Below are 12,865 nucleotides of genomic sequence, written 5' to 3'. Positions count from 1 at the left end.
GATTTTTCTTGCGTGGGCCCACAGATATAAAACCAGACCGCGTCATGGAGAATATTTTATGCTGTGTTGTTAGGCACACATTTGGTGATAGTTTTGCATTGTAAACAAACATTTATAACGCACCTACGCTGAAAATGAGCCTAATCATTTATTTGCGTCGGAATCTATAAATCTTCACAACGAGCAATATAAATTTATCTATGAAAGTTGCTGAAATTTTACCACGTATTAGAAAAATGTGAATATATTGAAAATATATCACTTTAAAAACATTTTGATGAAAATACCCCTTAAATTGATTTGTAAATTCTAGAATATTGTGCATCCTAGCTTAATCACTCAGATGCTGCTGATCTGAGTCAGCCGCCATAAGATTGCGCCCGTTTGATTTGTACACGGCGGCTGACAGCTCCACCCGGCGGCTGCAAAACAGTTTTAGCCAAGGTGCACACCGTGTACAAATCATACGTGCGCGGTCTGGCGCGATCTGAAGCTGCGCGTTTCGAACGCAGCTTGCTGAGAATCTAAGATAAGCGCGACAATATAAAACGAACCATTTGTCATAATGTGATTGCATATTGCCACCATTTCTCACGAGTGTCAATCCTTATATGATTCAACAATGTGTTAACACTATAACATATTGTCACAGTTTGCTATGGGTGATTGATACTGTTTGTAATAATAAAACATGTTAGTCTTTATATTGTTCAGCATTATGACAACTGTTTGAGATAAGCTAACACTAACAGATAGGACACATTTACTGTTTGGAATGTGAGACATATTGTATATTTCTATGCGGGAAGCCTGCGGTCAGCAACTGCGAAAAAACCTGGAGCAACAATGTGTTATAACCGGTAATTTAAAAAAGACATTCTTTCGTGGTAGGTAAGACGACCGACTGTGTCCATAGTCATAGAAGAACTAACTCTTGTTTATTGTTCTATCTCTCAGTTTCGTTAGTACTGTATGCTGAGAACCCTTACAGTGGGTTCTCCTATTACAGTTAAGATGACTAGCCATAACAACTCCTTCCCCCTTTACTTAACAAAATATGAAAATAGAGAACGTACTTATTTACTATTAATCTTTGGCTTCGTTTCAAAGTTTTACAATCATTACTTCAGAACGTTCAGTGAACATCATTCATTCATCAATACAACCTTGCATATCAAAACATTTACTCGAATGTAAATTTTAAACTCTAGCACTGAATTCTATTCAATGGTGTTACTATATCTCTATTTTTCTTATTGTTGAGGAACACTTATTGACTTAGAAACACTTATTGACTGAGAAACAGTCACGGAATGTAACATACGCTGGGTCTCCATTCTTGAACTTCATGCCGAACATCATATTCTCCTCGCCACTTTTACTGTGTTCAACGGTAAATAAAAGTTTGCTTCAAAAAACAGGAATTGCTATGATCCGATGAAGCACCACTAAACCATCTCGTTCCGGAATATCTATATGATCGGCCCAGGAAAACGACTTCACGGCTACAAACTCGCCATCCGGTCATCAATTAAAAAAGGTCGAATTACGCTCTTGCAGGGCAGCTGTAACAGATGCAGTTATCTGTTGAAATTGTATGCAGCTTTTGAATAACACAGCTAAGAAAATCAGCAGCAACCATGCACAAGCATCCACAAATAATGCACCACCATCAATGGTACAAGTGTGAGGTACCTGCACTATGTTTACAATTTTCGGCGAGGTTCACTTGCTCTTCAGAGTAACGTCGGTAACGTCATGACATCAGTGTGCGAAATCGGCACTGTTTTGTGTGTGTTGTGCGGATGAAATAAAAATGATCTTCAAAAGTTTCCAAGCAAAATTGCAAAAAAGCTGGAAAACAAAATGCCTTCTGTTTTGTTGCATCAATAAAAAAGAGAGTAAACGACGTCTTAACAGACAAAAAAATCTCACAAAATAAACAAAATGGTGAGCTCAAAATGAGCGATAAAAAGTATTATTTCACGCCATGCTACACCAAAAAAAAAACACTACACGTACTTCTGGGAATTTTATGCACTACTGTGTAAAAAAGGTCAGCAAAAAAAATGAACAACGTTCACAAAAACACTGACTAAACTTCACAACATCACCAACCAGAAAAAATACAGACAAAGTAGCTGAAAAGCAACAGGATTTACAGGCGCACTAACCAAAATGTGAAAAAACACACACACAATCCAAAATTACACAGTTACCGGTGGTCGAGAATACACAACAATTAAAGCACATTGCACGCATGTCGCCAAATGAAACTTGCACCGAAAATTCACGCCAAAAGAAACTAACGCCAACGGTCGTGAAAGGCATAGTGCAAATTCCAACATTTCTCCTCGTCGACACTGTTATAACCGGTAATTTAAAAAAGACATTCTTTCGTGGTAGGTAAGACGACCGACTGTGTCCATAGTCATAGAAGAACTAACTCTTGTTTATTGTTCTATCTCTCAGTTTCGTTAGTACTGTATGCTGAGAACCCTTACAGTGGGTAAAGACATTCTTTCGTGGTAGGTAAGACGACCGACTGTGTCCATAGTCATAGAAGAACTAACTCTTGTTTATTGTTCTATCTCTCAGTTTCGTTAGTACTGTATGCTGAGAACCCTTACAGTGGGTTCTCCTATTACAGTTAAGATGACTAGCCATAACACAATGCTCAACACAGACCGAAGCCCAAAACTCCTCGGCACACACACAAACTGCTCCCCCCGCTCTTCATGCTTTCCCTCTTACCAATCGTGCAAGAGGTGATCATCAAAATTAAACGACGCTCAAAAGTTTCGTCCGCATAACCACCTTCATTTATAACAATCTGTGGTAGATAAGATGTGGATTATAAAGAATACTGATGTGCAAAAAAATGCTGCATGTCTATTATATTGAAATGTAATATTTACTTTCTCCGTGTACATAATGATATCGCCCAGACCTGGATGCAGCGAGCTTTTATTTGACGTTTAGGCGAAAGCTCGTTCGACGCGGTCCATTGACGGCATTTGGTCGCCAAACAGAATGAAATGCTTCTCGTTTCAATGAAACGGTGCATACAGACACAAGCATTAGCACACACCCGCATGGTCGGGGTATGAACGGCGAATAAGTGGTTGAAAGAGAGAGAGGTGTGCGGCAATGGTGTTGAGCATGAATGGGTATTGGTGTGTGGGATTTTCGAGACTGGCGCGATCGGCGCGATACGCTAGATGCTTCAGTTTGCTAACGACTTTTGTGGCGGTAAGACGCCTTTGCAAATTTAAGTGACGGTTACCACACAATCCACTTTGAAATTTTAAGTAATCAAATACCTACCAACATACGCCATTGTCGGAAACGCTGTTGAAATTCAATCTCGAATTCAATCAAACACAACACAGCACTTTTTTTATTCTTCAATTTCAAATTTATTATTTTTTTTCCACTTCACGACATACAACCATTCTTCATAACCTCTCCTCTCTCTCTCTCCTCTTCTTGGCGTAACGTCCTCACTGGGACAAAGCCTGCTTCTCAGCTTAGTGTTCTATGAGCACTTCCACAGTTATTAACTGAGAGCTTCCTCTGCCAATGACCATTGTGCATGTGTATATCGTGTGGCAGGCACGAAGATACTCTATGCCCAAGGAAGTCAAGGAAATTTCCTTTACGAAAAGATCCTGGACCGACCGGGAATCGAACCCGTCACCCTCAGCATGGTCATGCTGAATACCCGTGCGTTTACCGCCTCGGCTATATGGGCCCTATTCTTCATAACACCATTCCCAAAACTGACCTCTTTTTTTTCCAGGCCCCTGACACGGCCTATATCAATGCATTGGAATCATGGTAGACAGGATGTCCTGGGCGCTAATAAATAGCGCCCACTGTCAAATGCGAAAACATCAACAATTTTTTGTTTAACGTTTATTTTGGTTTGTTGATCAGTTTTTGGAATCATTTTTTCCACCGCTTATGATCACAAAACACTTCAAACTCGCTTTAATATTAATGTACGGTAAGAGGAGCATGCGATTAGTTGAACAAAGCAACCCAACAAACACGCATTGTGAATGTGATTTCGTGTGTGGCTCACAACATCAAACAAAAGCTGCGTTTGTTGATTACACGCTCGTTTCAATTTGCACGAATATGAGTATAAGGCAGTTAGATGTTGGCTACGATAAATTTCATTGATGCCAGGGGCTTGGGCCTGATTCAAACTGATACACTGATAGAAATGATCGCATTTTTTTTAATAGAACAAGTTTTATATTTTTTAATATAATATGCCTCACTTCTACACTGGGGAACGGTACATTCTGGGGAATGGATTTCTGGGAAATGGTGCATTCTGGGGAATGGATTTCTGGGGAATGGATTTCTGGGAAATGGCACATTCTGGGGAATGGTACATTCTGGGAAATGGTTTTCTGGGGAATGGAATTCTGGGGATTGGTATTCTGGGGAATGGTTTTCTGGGGAATGTTATAGAATCCTCCTTGCATGGAACGATGGTCAAAACAATCGTCTTTTGATTTGTACTGCAAAAGTAGTTGAAAAGTGTACCATTACATTGCAATAATTGAAAGAGAAAGTGAACAAAGAGAGCCTCTCAAATGCAGATAGGACCTATTGAAATGTTTGGCCTGACTTGTTCTCCATAGATTGAAAAAATAGTGCGCCGAAGACATCAACCTGATTTGATGCAATCGCGCACTTTTATTTACGTTTTCGCACTTATAAAGTCGCAGTTCGCAGTCCAGTAGTGAACTAAATGCGGTATATTAGTGAGTGTGCAAATTGTATCTCACTTAAACGAAATTGCACTAGAGTCTAGAAATTCATAAAATCGTCAATACAAAAAGCGCGACTTACGGAGAAATGGGATTCAGTTGAAAATGGAACATTTTTGCGTGACGCAATTCATGGATATTCCCATACTGAATCCCATTCAGATTTCAATCGCAGTACAGATCACAGGGACGCAATAAATCGCACCCTAATTTTGAGAGTTGTAAAATTATTTTGATCGTTGAAAGGGACCATAAAAACACGGATCCGGATTGACCCGAACAAATTTGAATTTGCCAATTTGCCCACACAACGATGACCCACCCTAGAGTGAATACTTCTTGCGTGCAATTTTGCTCTTTTCTTGCGCAAAAGACGAACCAAGCCTACTCGGCGTCGTTGAGCAACCCGTCATCCGCGCGCAAGCGTCGCGTCGGCAGTTTCTCTCATCGTCCGCCGTGAGTCGCGACCGACGACCGACGTCTGTTGGTTGGACGATCCAAAACAAAAATTCCCAACGATTTTCTGCCACAGCTCGCCATCGTTTTCGTTTGCGTGGAGCCGTTTCGTATTATTTCCATGTTTTGCAAGTGATTTAGTGACGAAAAAAGTGTTTGTTTGCGGAAAATAGCACCGATTTTTTGTGAAGTTTACAGATTTCGTAAAGAAGTGAAATTTCTTTGATTCAAAGGAATGTTCTAGCAAAAAGTGTCCGCAACAGAATGAGTGCGTTCGAGGTAAGCGGAAAAGTGCAATATATCCAACTTCCAAAACCAAAGGCGTCAAAAGTCTTGAAATTATCGTTCCGTTTTTCTTCGTAGGTAAAGGTTACACCGACCCGCCCGTCTGCACAGCCGAAACGGCGGACAGAATCCCGCGAACCGACGCTGGTACTGCTGGGCCCGTTTACGCCCAAAGCAACGGTCATTTTCGATGGAGTGCCTGTCGGGAAGTCGGCTCGCCGCCAGCTGGTCGTCAGGAATCCTTACGACGAGCAGATCCAGGTGAGAAGGGGTGGGAAAGAAGTGTGGACAAGAGGAGGAAGAAAATGCAATTTGCAACGTCCCTGGTGCAGATCCTGTTTGGGATAAAGGATACGAATGATGGGAGAAGGGTGGGAAAAACAGACAACATGCAAGATGCGCATCAGGGGATTTTGGGGTAAATACTAAGGGATGACTGAAAAAAAAAATGCGCTTTATTTGTTGCTTTGCAGCTAGGTTTGGAGTAAACTTTTATACTTAAAAATATAAAAAATACCATTCATTACATGGTAAATATTATTAACATATGACTGGTTTTATTGTTGACAATAAAACGCACAGTAGATATATTGTTATTTTTTACAATAGAAATCTAGCTCATATAGTTCGTACAATAAGTGAACATAAGCTTTATTAGTGACCAATTGATTCGATTGTTTTTCAATAATTCTTTAATAATTTAAAGTTACTATCAGTAAACATTAATTTAAGTTGTTTTTATACAGTTGGAAAAGTGCCTGCAAAGTTCTAATGGACTTTTAATTTAAAAAGAGTTTATTTCTCAACCACACTTAAACACAATTCGTAACAAATAAATAACAATAATAGTTATTTATATGACGAGTTGCAAAAAGTTGAATTTCAATTACCCTATGGAATTGACAAGTTGAATAGAAAACTAGCTGATAACGAGGCTGACAAGCAGGTCTTATCCAAGGAATAATGGGCTCAATTTAACCGATGTCAATATAAGCATGCAATCTTTTTTGTTGTTATGTAAACAGATTTCGCCTTTGAAAAACCGTAGAATTCATACTGTGACCGCGCCTTATTCCAATCAGCTCCAAATTCCGTTCACACGAATCAAAACACCGAGTATTAGCCGAAATTGTCGCCAATCTTTAGCAAATTGATTTTTGTAATTTTCAATGATTATGTCCACGCCAGAATATAATCAAAAAGTTAAAGGGTTTCTTGTGTATTATTGTGAAAATACATTGAATGCCATTAATCATCCAATCGGCCGCCATATTACTTTTTTTTCTTTTGCGGACCTGTGAATGGGGCACGTTCGCTGTAGTACTAGATTTGTAGTATTGAGCTGAATTTTAGTATGGTGAGAAGGTCAAATCTCTATTTCTGCAGTGAAATGGTACAAAACGCGTGGGTATTATGATTCCTTGCCTAATTTGATGCTGTTTGAGCAAAACTTTGGATAACTATGTTGTTTGTGTTGCAAGAAATAGAGAAAACAACAACACTGTTGCCCAAAGTTTTGCTCAAACAGCATCAAATTAGGCAAGGAATCATAATACCCACGCGTTTTGTACCATTTCACTGCAGAAATGGAGATTTGACCTTCTCACCATACTAAAATTCAGCTCATTACTACAAATCTAGTACTTCACCGATCTGTCCTATTGCATCAATTTATACATTTAATGTATTTTCACTGAAATACTAACAAAATCAATCAAAAAAGCACCAAAGCAGAACAATAAAGGACATATTTTTATAAATTTAACATCAAATCAACTTTTCGAAGAAGACTCCTGATGCTAGAAATGGAAAAGACACATGACCAGAATTAGGATACTACATGTTGTACTTGCTCCTAATTCCAATCACCATATAAATGCAAAGGAAACCATGAAAAATCTGCAGTACAATCGACCCGAGCAGGGAATGAGAACTAATTGAAAACAAATTGAATTATTTAGATATCACGATTTTTGATAACAAAGTGAGTTTTCATTTTGTATGTTAACATAACAAAAATGATAACAAAATAATGTACTGGAATGTCTAATTGAAAACAGAATGAGTTCTCATTGATAACAAATTGATATCTCATTTTGTTATCCACATTTTACGACTTGATATCATACGCAGTTCTCAGGGAGTTATCAAATCTATAGGGTAATAACTAAAAATTTATAACAAGTTTAGTATTCATTTTGATATTTTATTAGATATTAATTTACATGAATAAGTAAACATTTAAATGAGATCTAATTTTAAATTCAGAAGAATCTTGTGATTGAAAACTTGTTTTGTTTGATACGATCAGAATATGGCTTCTATTAATAGCGTAGTCAGGGTGCAAAATGTTCATAGTCATTGACTGAAAACAGAAAGAATTTGAATGATTCTGCACTGAATATTCAAAACAAACAAATTCATTTTCGCTCTCCCTCTTCACACACTCAGTCAATTCGTAGTCATTGAATATGAAGCCGGTCGAGAAACATCTCCATAATTACCTACGTTAATGGCTACGATTCCTTCCAAAAACACTCCACAACAATCAAATGGTAAAAGATCTGTGTAAAGCACCGTTAAATGTAATCGAAACGCTAATATTTTATCAGCAATTTAACACTTCGTAAGATGTTTACAAATATTCATTGACTTTCATTCAGTTGACAAACGAGTATCGAGCAGCTGAATATGAATAAGCAGGCAAGTGAATGAAAACTGCCGCACGGTGAACTTCAGCTCGTCTGCTCGAAAATTTTGCGCCCTGAGCGTAGTGTTATCGAGTATGGGAATCGGATATGATATCTTCATAGATATGCAGCATAACTATACCATGATTCAACTAAAAGATTATTGATGGACATTGAAGTTACAAAGAAAAGTAAATTTCGAGTCAAAGGACAACTGCACGTAATATTTTTGTATAATTATATTTCAGCTTTTCCTTCTGATTATATACACTGCAGTATGTAAAACAAATGTGGGAGATGTTCACGACATCCCAGAGCCACAGGCATCGGTACTCAAATGAAATGACATCGAGCAACGAATTGAGTCGCATTCGGCTTTTCAGCTCTTTCCTTCGTTACCCGGAGAAAAATCATGACATTGAAAAAATAAGGCATCCGATTGGAAAATATTTTACTTCATTAATTCTATCGGGTTTGGCATAATGATCAAATGGCATAATCTGGTATAACAGTCGTTTGGCAAAAAGGCCGTTTGGCATAACAATAAGTGAAATGGCATTTATAAATTTCATGTATGATAAATATCTGTATTATTTTCAACAAAACTGTATCAGACATCATGGGATCATTGTACGGAGCTACAACGAACCCTTTTTCTCGCGAGAAAACTTTATAAAGGTAAAATATGTGACCTTCGACAGTAGAAAGACCGTGAATTACTTCGGTTGGCAATATCCAACTTCATTTGTCTTTAATTTAGAATTATGCCAAATGAACATCATGCCAATCTGCTATAATGCCAAACGACTGTTATACCAAACGACTATTTTGCCAAATGACTATGTATATGCCAAACGACCTAAAGTGTGAAAAAATTTTGAACAGGGGAACTCTCGTTATTTCCTTACGAAATTGCGAATGGTGCTGTTTAAAAATATAGAATTGGAGAAATAATCACCCTGTAGTTCAACTTTCTTATTTGACAATATGTTTAGATTAATATAACTGATATTGGAGAACTTTTGTATTCTGGACAGTTTTGTTCTCTTCATCATGGAAGGCTTTTTGAAACCTGTTGAATTCAACGTTGGCCTCAAATCTTTTCCATCCACGCTAAGCTATACGACCAAGTTTCAGGCAATTTGGCCGATGAAAAACTCCTCATAATGAAGAGAACAACGCTGCCGATAATGACCAGTCACCCTTAAAAGACTTATTAAAGTTCAAGCCAATTTAAATCAACAGCATGACCTGACCATTACCCAGAATCAGCAAATTATAAATTTTGTGTCAATATGGAAGTACAATACTCAGCTAGATTTAACAAATATTATATTCACAAAATAATTAATGTTAATAAAGCATGTTATTTTGGATTTTTGAAATCAAATCTTGTTATCGTTGAGTTTTTGAAATGATAACAAAATGATATCTCAATTTGATATTAAATAAAAACAATTGGGAACGAAAACTTGTTTTGATTTCATTTTGTTATCAATAACAAAATGAGTTATCAATTTGTTATAGGTTTGTTCTCATTCCCTGCTCGGGGAAACAACCAACTCCAGCATCAGTCAAGGCTCCCTGACGATTGATGTTTGGTTCATATCATTGATTGGTAACCCCAGCTAGTAAGCATAAATTGTGGTCTCGTAGGTTTAAAGATTTATAGATGACGTCAAACCCGACATAAACCTATCATTGACCTGTTTTTATTTTGGTCCCCAAACCCAACATAGACTCAAAAGTTATGCGATGTGGGACCAACATTGGTCCAACATTATATAAAATTTGGCCCGACTTTGACGCGACGTTCGACACTTTTTCAGTCTGGTGGAATTTTGCAGTTTTCCCAGAAAGCTCTCAAAAACGCAACAAAATTAAAACAATCCAATATTATTACTTCAAATTATTATAGACCTAACATGTTTTCATAAGTAAATAAATGTATTTCACAGGAGCGGACCTGGTGTTATGGTTAGAACACTTGACTATCACGCCGACGACCTGGGATCGAATCCCACTCCCGACAAACTCACAAAATGTGAGTTCTTCCTTCGGAAGGGAAGTAAACCCGAGCAGGGAATGAGAACTAATTGAAAACAAATTGAGTATTTTAGATATCACGTATTTTGATAACAAAATGAGTTTTCATTTTGTATGACTTAAGTGTTAACATAACAAAAACTGATAACAAAACAATGTACTGAATATCTAATTGAAAACTAAATGAGTTCTCATTGATAAGAAATTGGTATCTCATTATGTTATCAAATTTTTTCCACTTGATATCATACACAGTTCTCAGGGAGTTATCAATTCCATAGGGTAATAACTAAAATTTAATAACAAATTTAGTATTCATTTTGATATTTTGCTAAAAAAAATCTCCGCAATCAATGGCGAAGTATTATCGAATTCATCTTACTATATTTCCACTGTTAGATAAAAGGTTAACCATTGGATCGATTCAGAAATGTGAAATGAGTTTAAAACAGTTTTTAACCCTTTATAAGGCCGAGAGAACCAGGCGGCACGGAATCCACTCGTTCTACATTGGAATATAAAGTACATGTGGCGTAATGAACAAAAACGTTTTTATTATCAAAAAATTCGATGGTCGATTTTGTATGAAAAAAATGGTCTAAATTTAAACTTGCTGTCAACAAAGTTTAAAATGTTGTTATTTTGTGATGCGTTAATCAATCATGCTGATTTTTTGACAGGTTATTGCCCTAATATTCATGAGTTACTTGTGTGTATTTGAACTCGAGTGGTCATTTATTTTGGACGATATGGCAATTTTAGTACATGTCCATTTATTATAGTACATTTTTTCAAAAGGCTAAATAAAGAAGCAATCAAGTTGAAATTTTGTCCACAAGTAAAAGGAAAATAGGCCTTTCATTCCCCATCATTCGATTTTATATTCGCTCACCATAACAGAATTTCGAGCTTATAAACCTTCATGCACTCAAAAATGGCAGTTTTTGGAGAGACATTTTGTTCTAAAAAAGCCCATTCATATTTGTTATGGCTCAAAAAAATCATGAGTGTTCACAAAGGCCTAATGTGTCCATCAGTTAAAACAGAAGTTGTAAAAAATTCCTAAACGAACAGAAAAAATGTGTGTATAAGGTGGCAATATAGTTGCCACTGCCTTATAAAGGGTTAAAAGACTTTCAGCGTTTTTACCGCTAAGATAATATTGTCTATCCGGTTGGAATCAAGACCGACATTCAATCAACAATTTCCATTTTCTTGGTCCACAAGTGTCGCAACTGTTTCGCATCTAGTGCGCTGTGTTGCTGACAACAACGGGAAGGATGCGCACTACTTTTGACATGATTGAAAAACGTCGCGAGTTGGGTCGCGTCGCGACTTGATTGTGCGAAGTCCGGTTTGGTGGCGGCCCGACAATATATCGTTTCACTAGCTGTTCCGGCAAACTTTGTCTTGCCAGTCTTGTGGTGGTTTGACAACTGTTGAGATTATCGCAGCAACGCACTCTAGATTGATTTCATTTCGATCACGCCAAATTTCTTCCCGGTTCATCAAAAATCATTATTTTATCAATTTTGATAATTTTTTGAAGGATTTTCGTAACTTTTTATACATATAAACACAGCCACCATGAATACGAATCGAAACGTGCAAGGGTCATGCTAATCGGTTCGGCCGTTCGTGAGTTTTGTTGCCTCAAAGGGACTACAAACTCATTTTTATATATATAGATGTGCATTTAATCACTAATTTATGTCAAATTGTGAGAAACTTTGGAGCACTGTGAAACTCGTAGTTATTTTCATACGAAAGTATGAATGGTGCAGTTTTAAAATATTGAACTGGAAATAATCACTCTGTAGTTCAAATTTAAAAAATATATAATAAACCGTATTTGCCACTGCTCCGAAATAAAAGATTCAAAATTTGAATTGGCACTCAACACTTTGGTATCCTTTTAAAGCACAGATGGCTCAGTACGGCGTTAGAATAAGTTTTATGTTGACTGATGGTGCAAATGCCCCAAATGGAGGATAACGTGCCCCTGGAGCCGGCCTTCTGATACCTGACTACTGATGCAATATTGAATGAATCAATAAAATTGAACAATTATTTAGCTTTTAGCTACCATTATAGATATAAACTTGACGATATTCAATACCGAACGTGAACACACGAAGAATGTAAAAAATAGGATATTATGAATCAAATACGCTGCCTCCATTCGCACAACAGTCCCATGTGATTAGGAAACACAACAAACATGAGCCACTTATGCGAATAGGGTCAGTACGACACATGAATGCTAATTCAATGTTAGCTTCATCTTTTAAATATTGCTTCCATTGTTATGAAAAAGTTTGTAAAGAAAAATGTTTCAAACTAACGACCATTATTTTGTTAAAAAAATAATGAAAATTCTGAAAATTCCCTGAAATGTGTGTCCGTTAGCAAAGCTGCCAAGAAGGGGCTTTATGGGGACATGTCATGTTCCAGTAAGATCGTAATTTCGTATAAAAGTTTAAAATGTGAAATTCAATTGAATTTCATCTATGATTTAAAAGTTTCAACTCATTTCATGTGCGCAGAATTGGGAACTTTGCAAAAAGGGGTGCGCAAAAATAAAAACAGACCAAATTTAGA

At 37.1% G+C, this 12,865-nt stretch overlaps 1 protein-coding gene across 1 annotated transcript in view; it reads left to right on the top strand.

The window, feature by feature from the left end:
- The first annotated feature begins 5,245 nt into the window (after window positions 1-5,245).
- The window catches only part of LOC109432136 (protein abnormal spindle), a 30,394-nt gene continuing 22,774 nt past the window's right edge, over window positions 5,246-12,865 (top strand). Inside the window, exons 1-2 of the mRNA XM_029857705.2 lie at window positions 5,246-5,522; window positions 5,607-5,789. Of these exons, the coding sequence (XP_029713565.2) occupies window positions 5,508-5,522; window positions 5,607-5,789 (198 nt within the window). The 5' untranslated portion in view covers window positions 5,246-5,507. The remainder of the gene's footprint in view (window positions 5,523-5,606; window positions 5,790-12,865) is intronic.

This window comes from Aedes albopictus, chromosome 1, assembly GCF_035046485.1.
Source record: "Aedes albopictus strain Foshan chromosome 1, AalbF5, whole genome shotgun sequence".
In the NCBI taxonomy this organism is placed as follows: Eukaryota; Metazoa; Arthropoda; class Insecta; order Diptera; family Culicidae; genus Aedes; species Aedes albopictus.
Note: the sequence above shows the minus strand (reverse complement) of the source record. Positions and strands in the feature narration are given on the sequence as shown.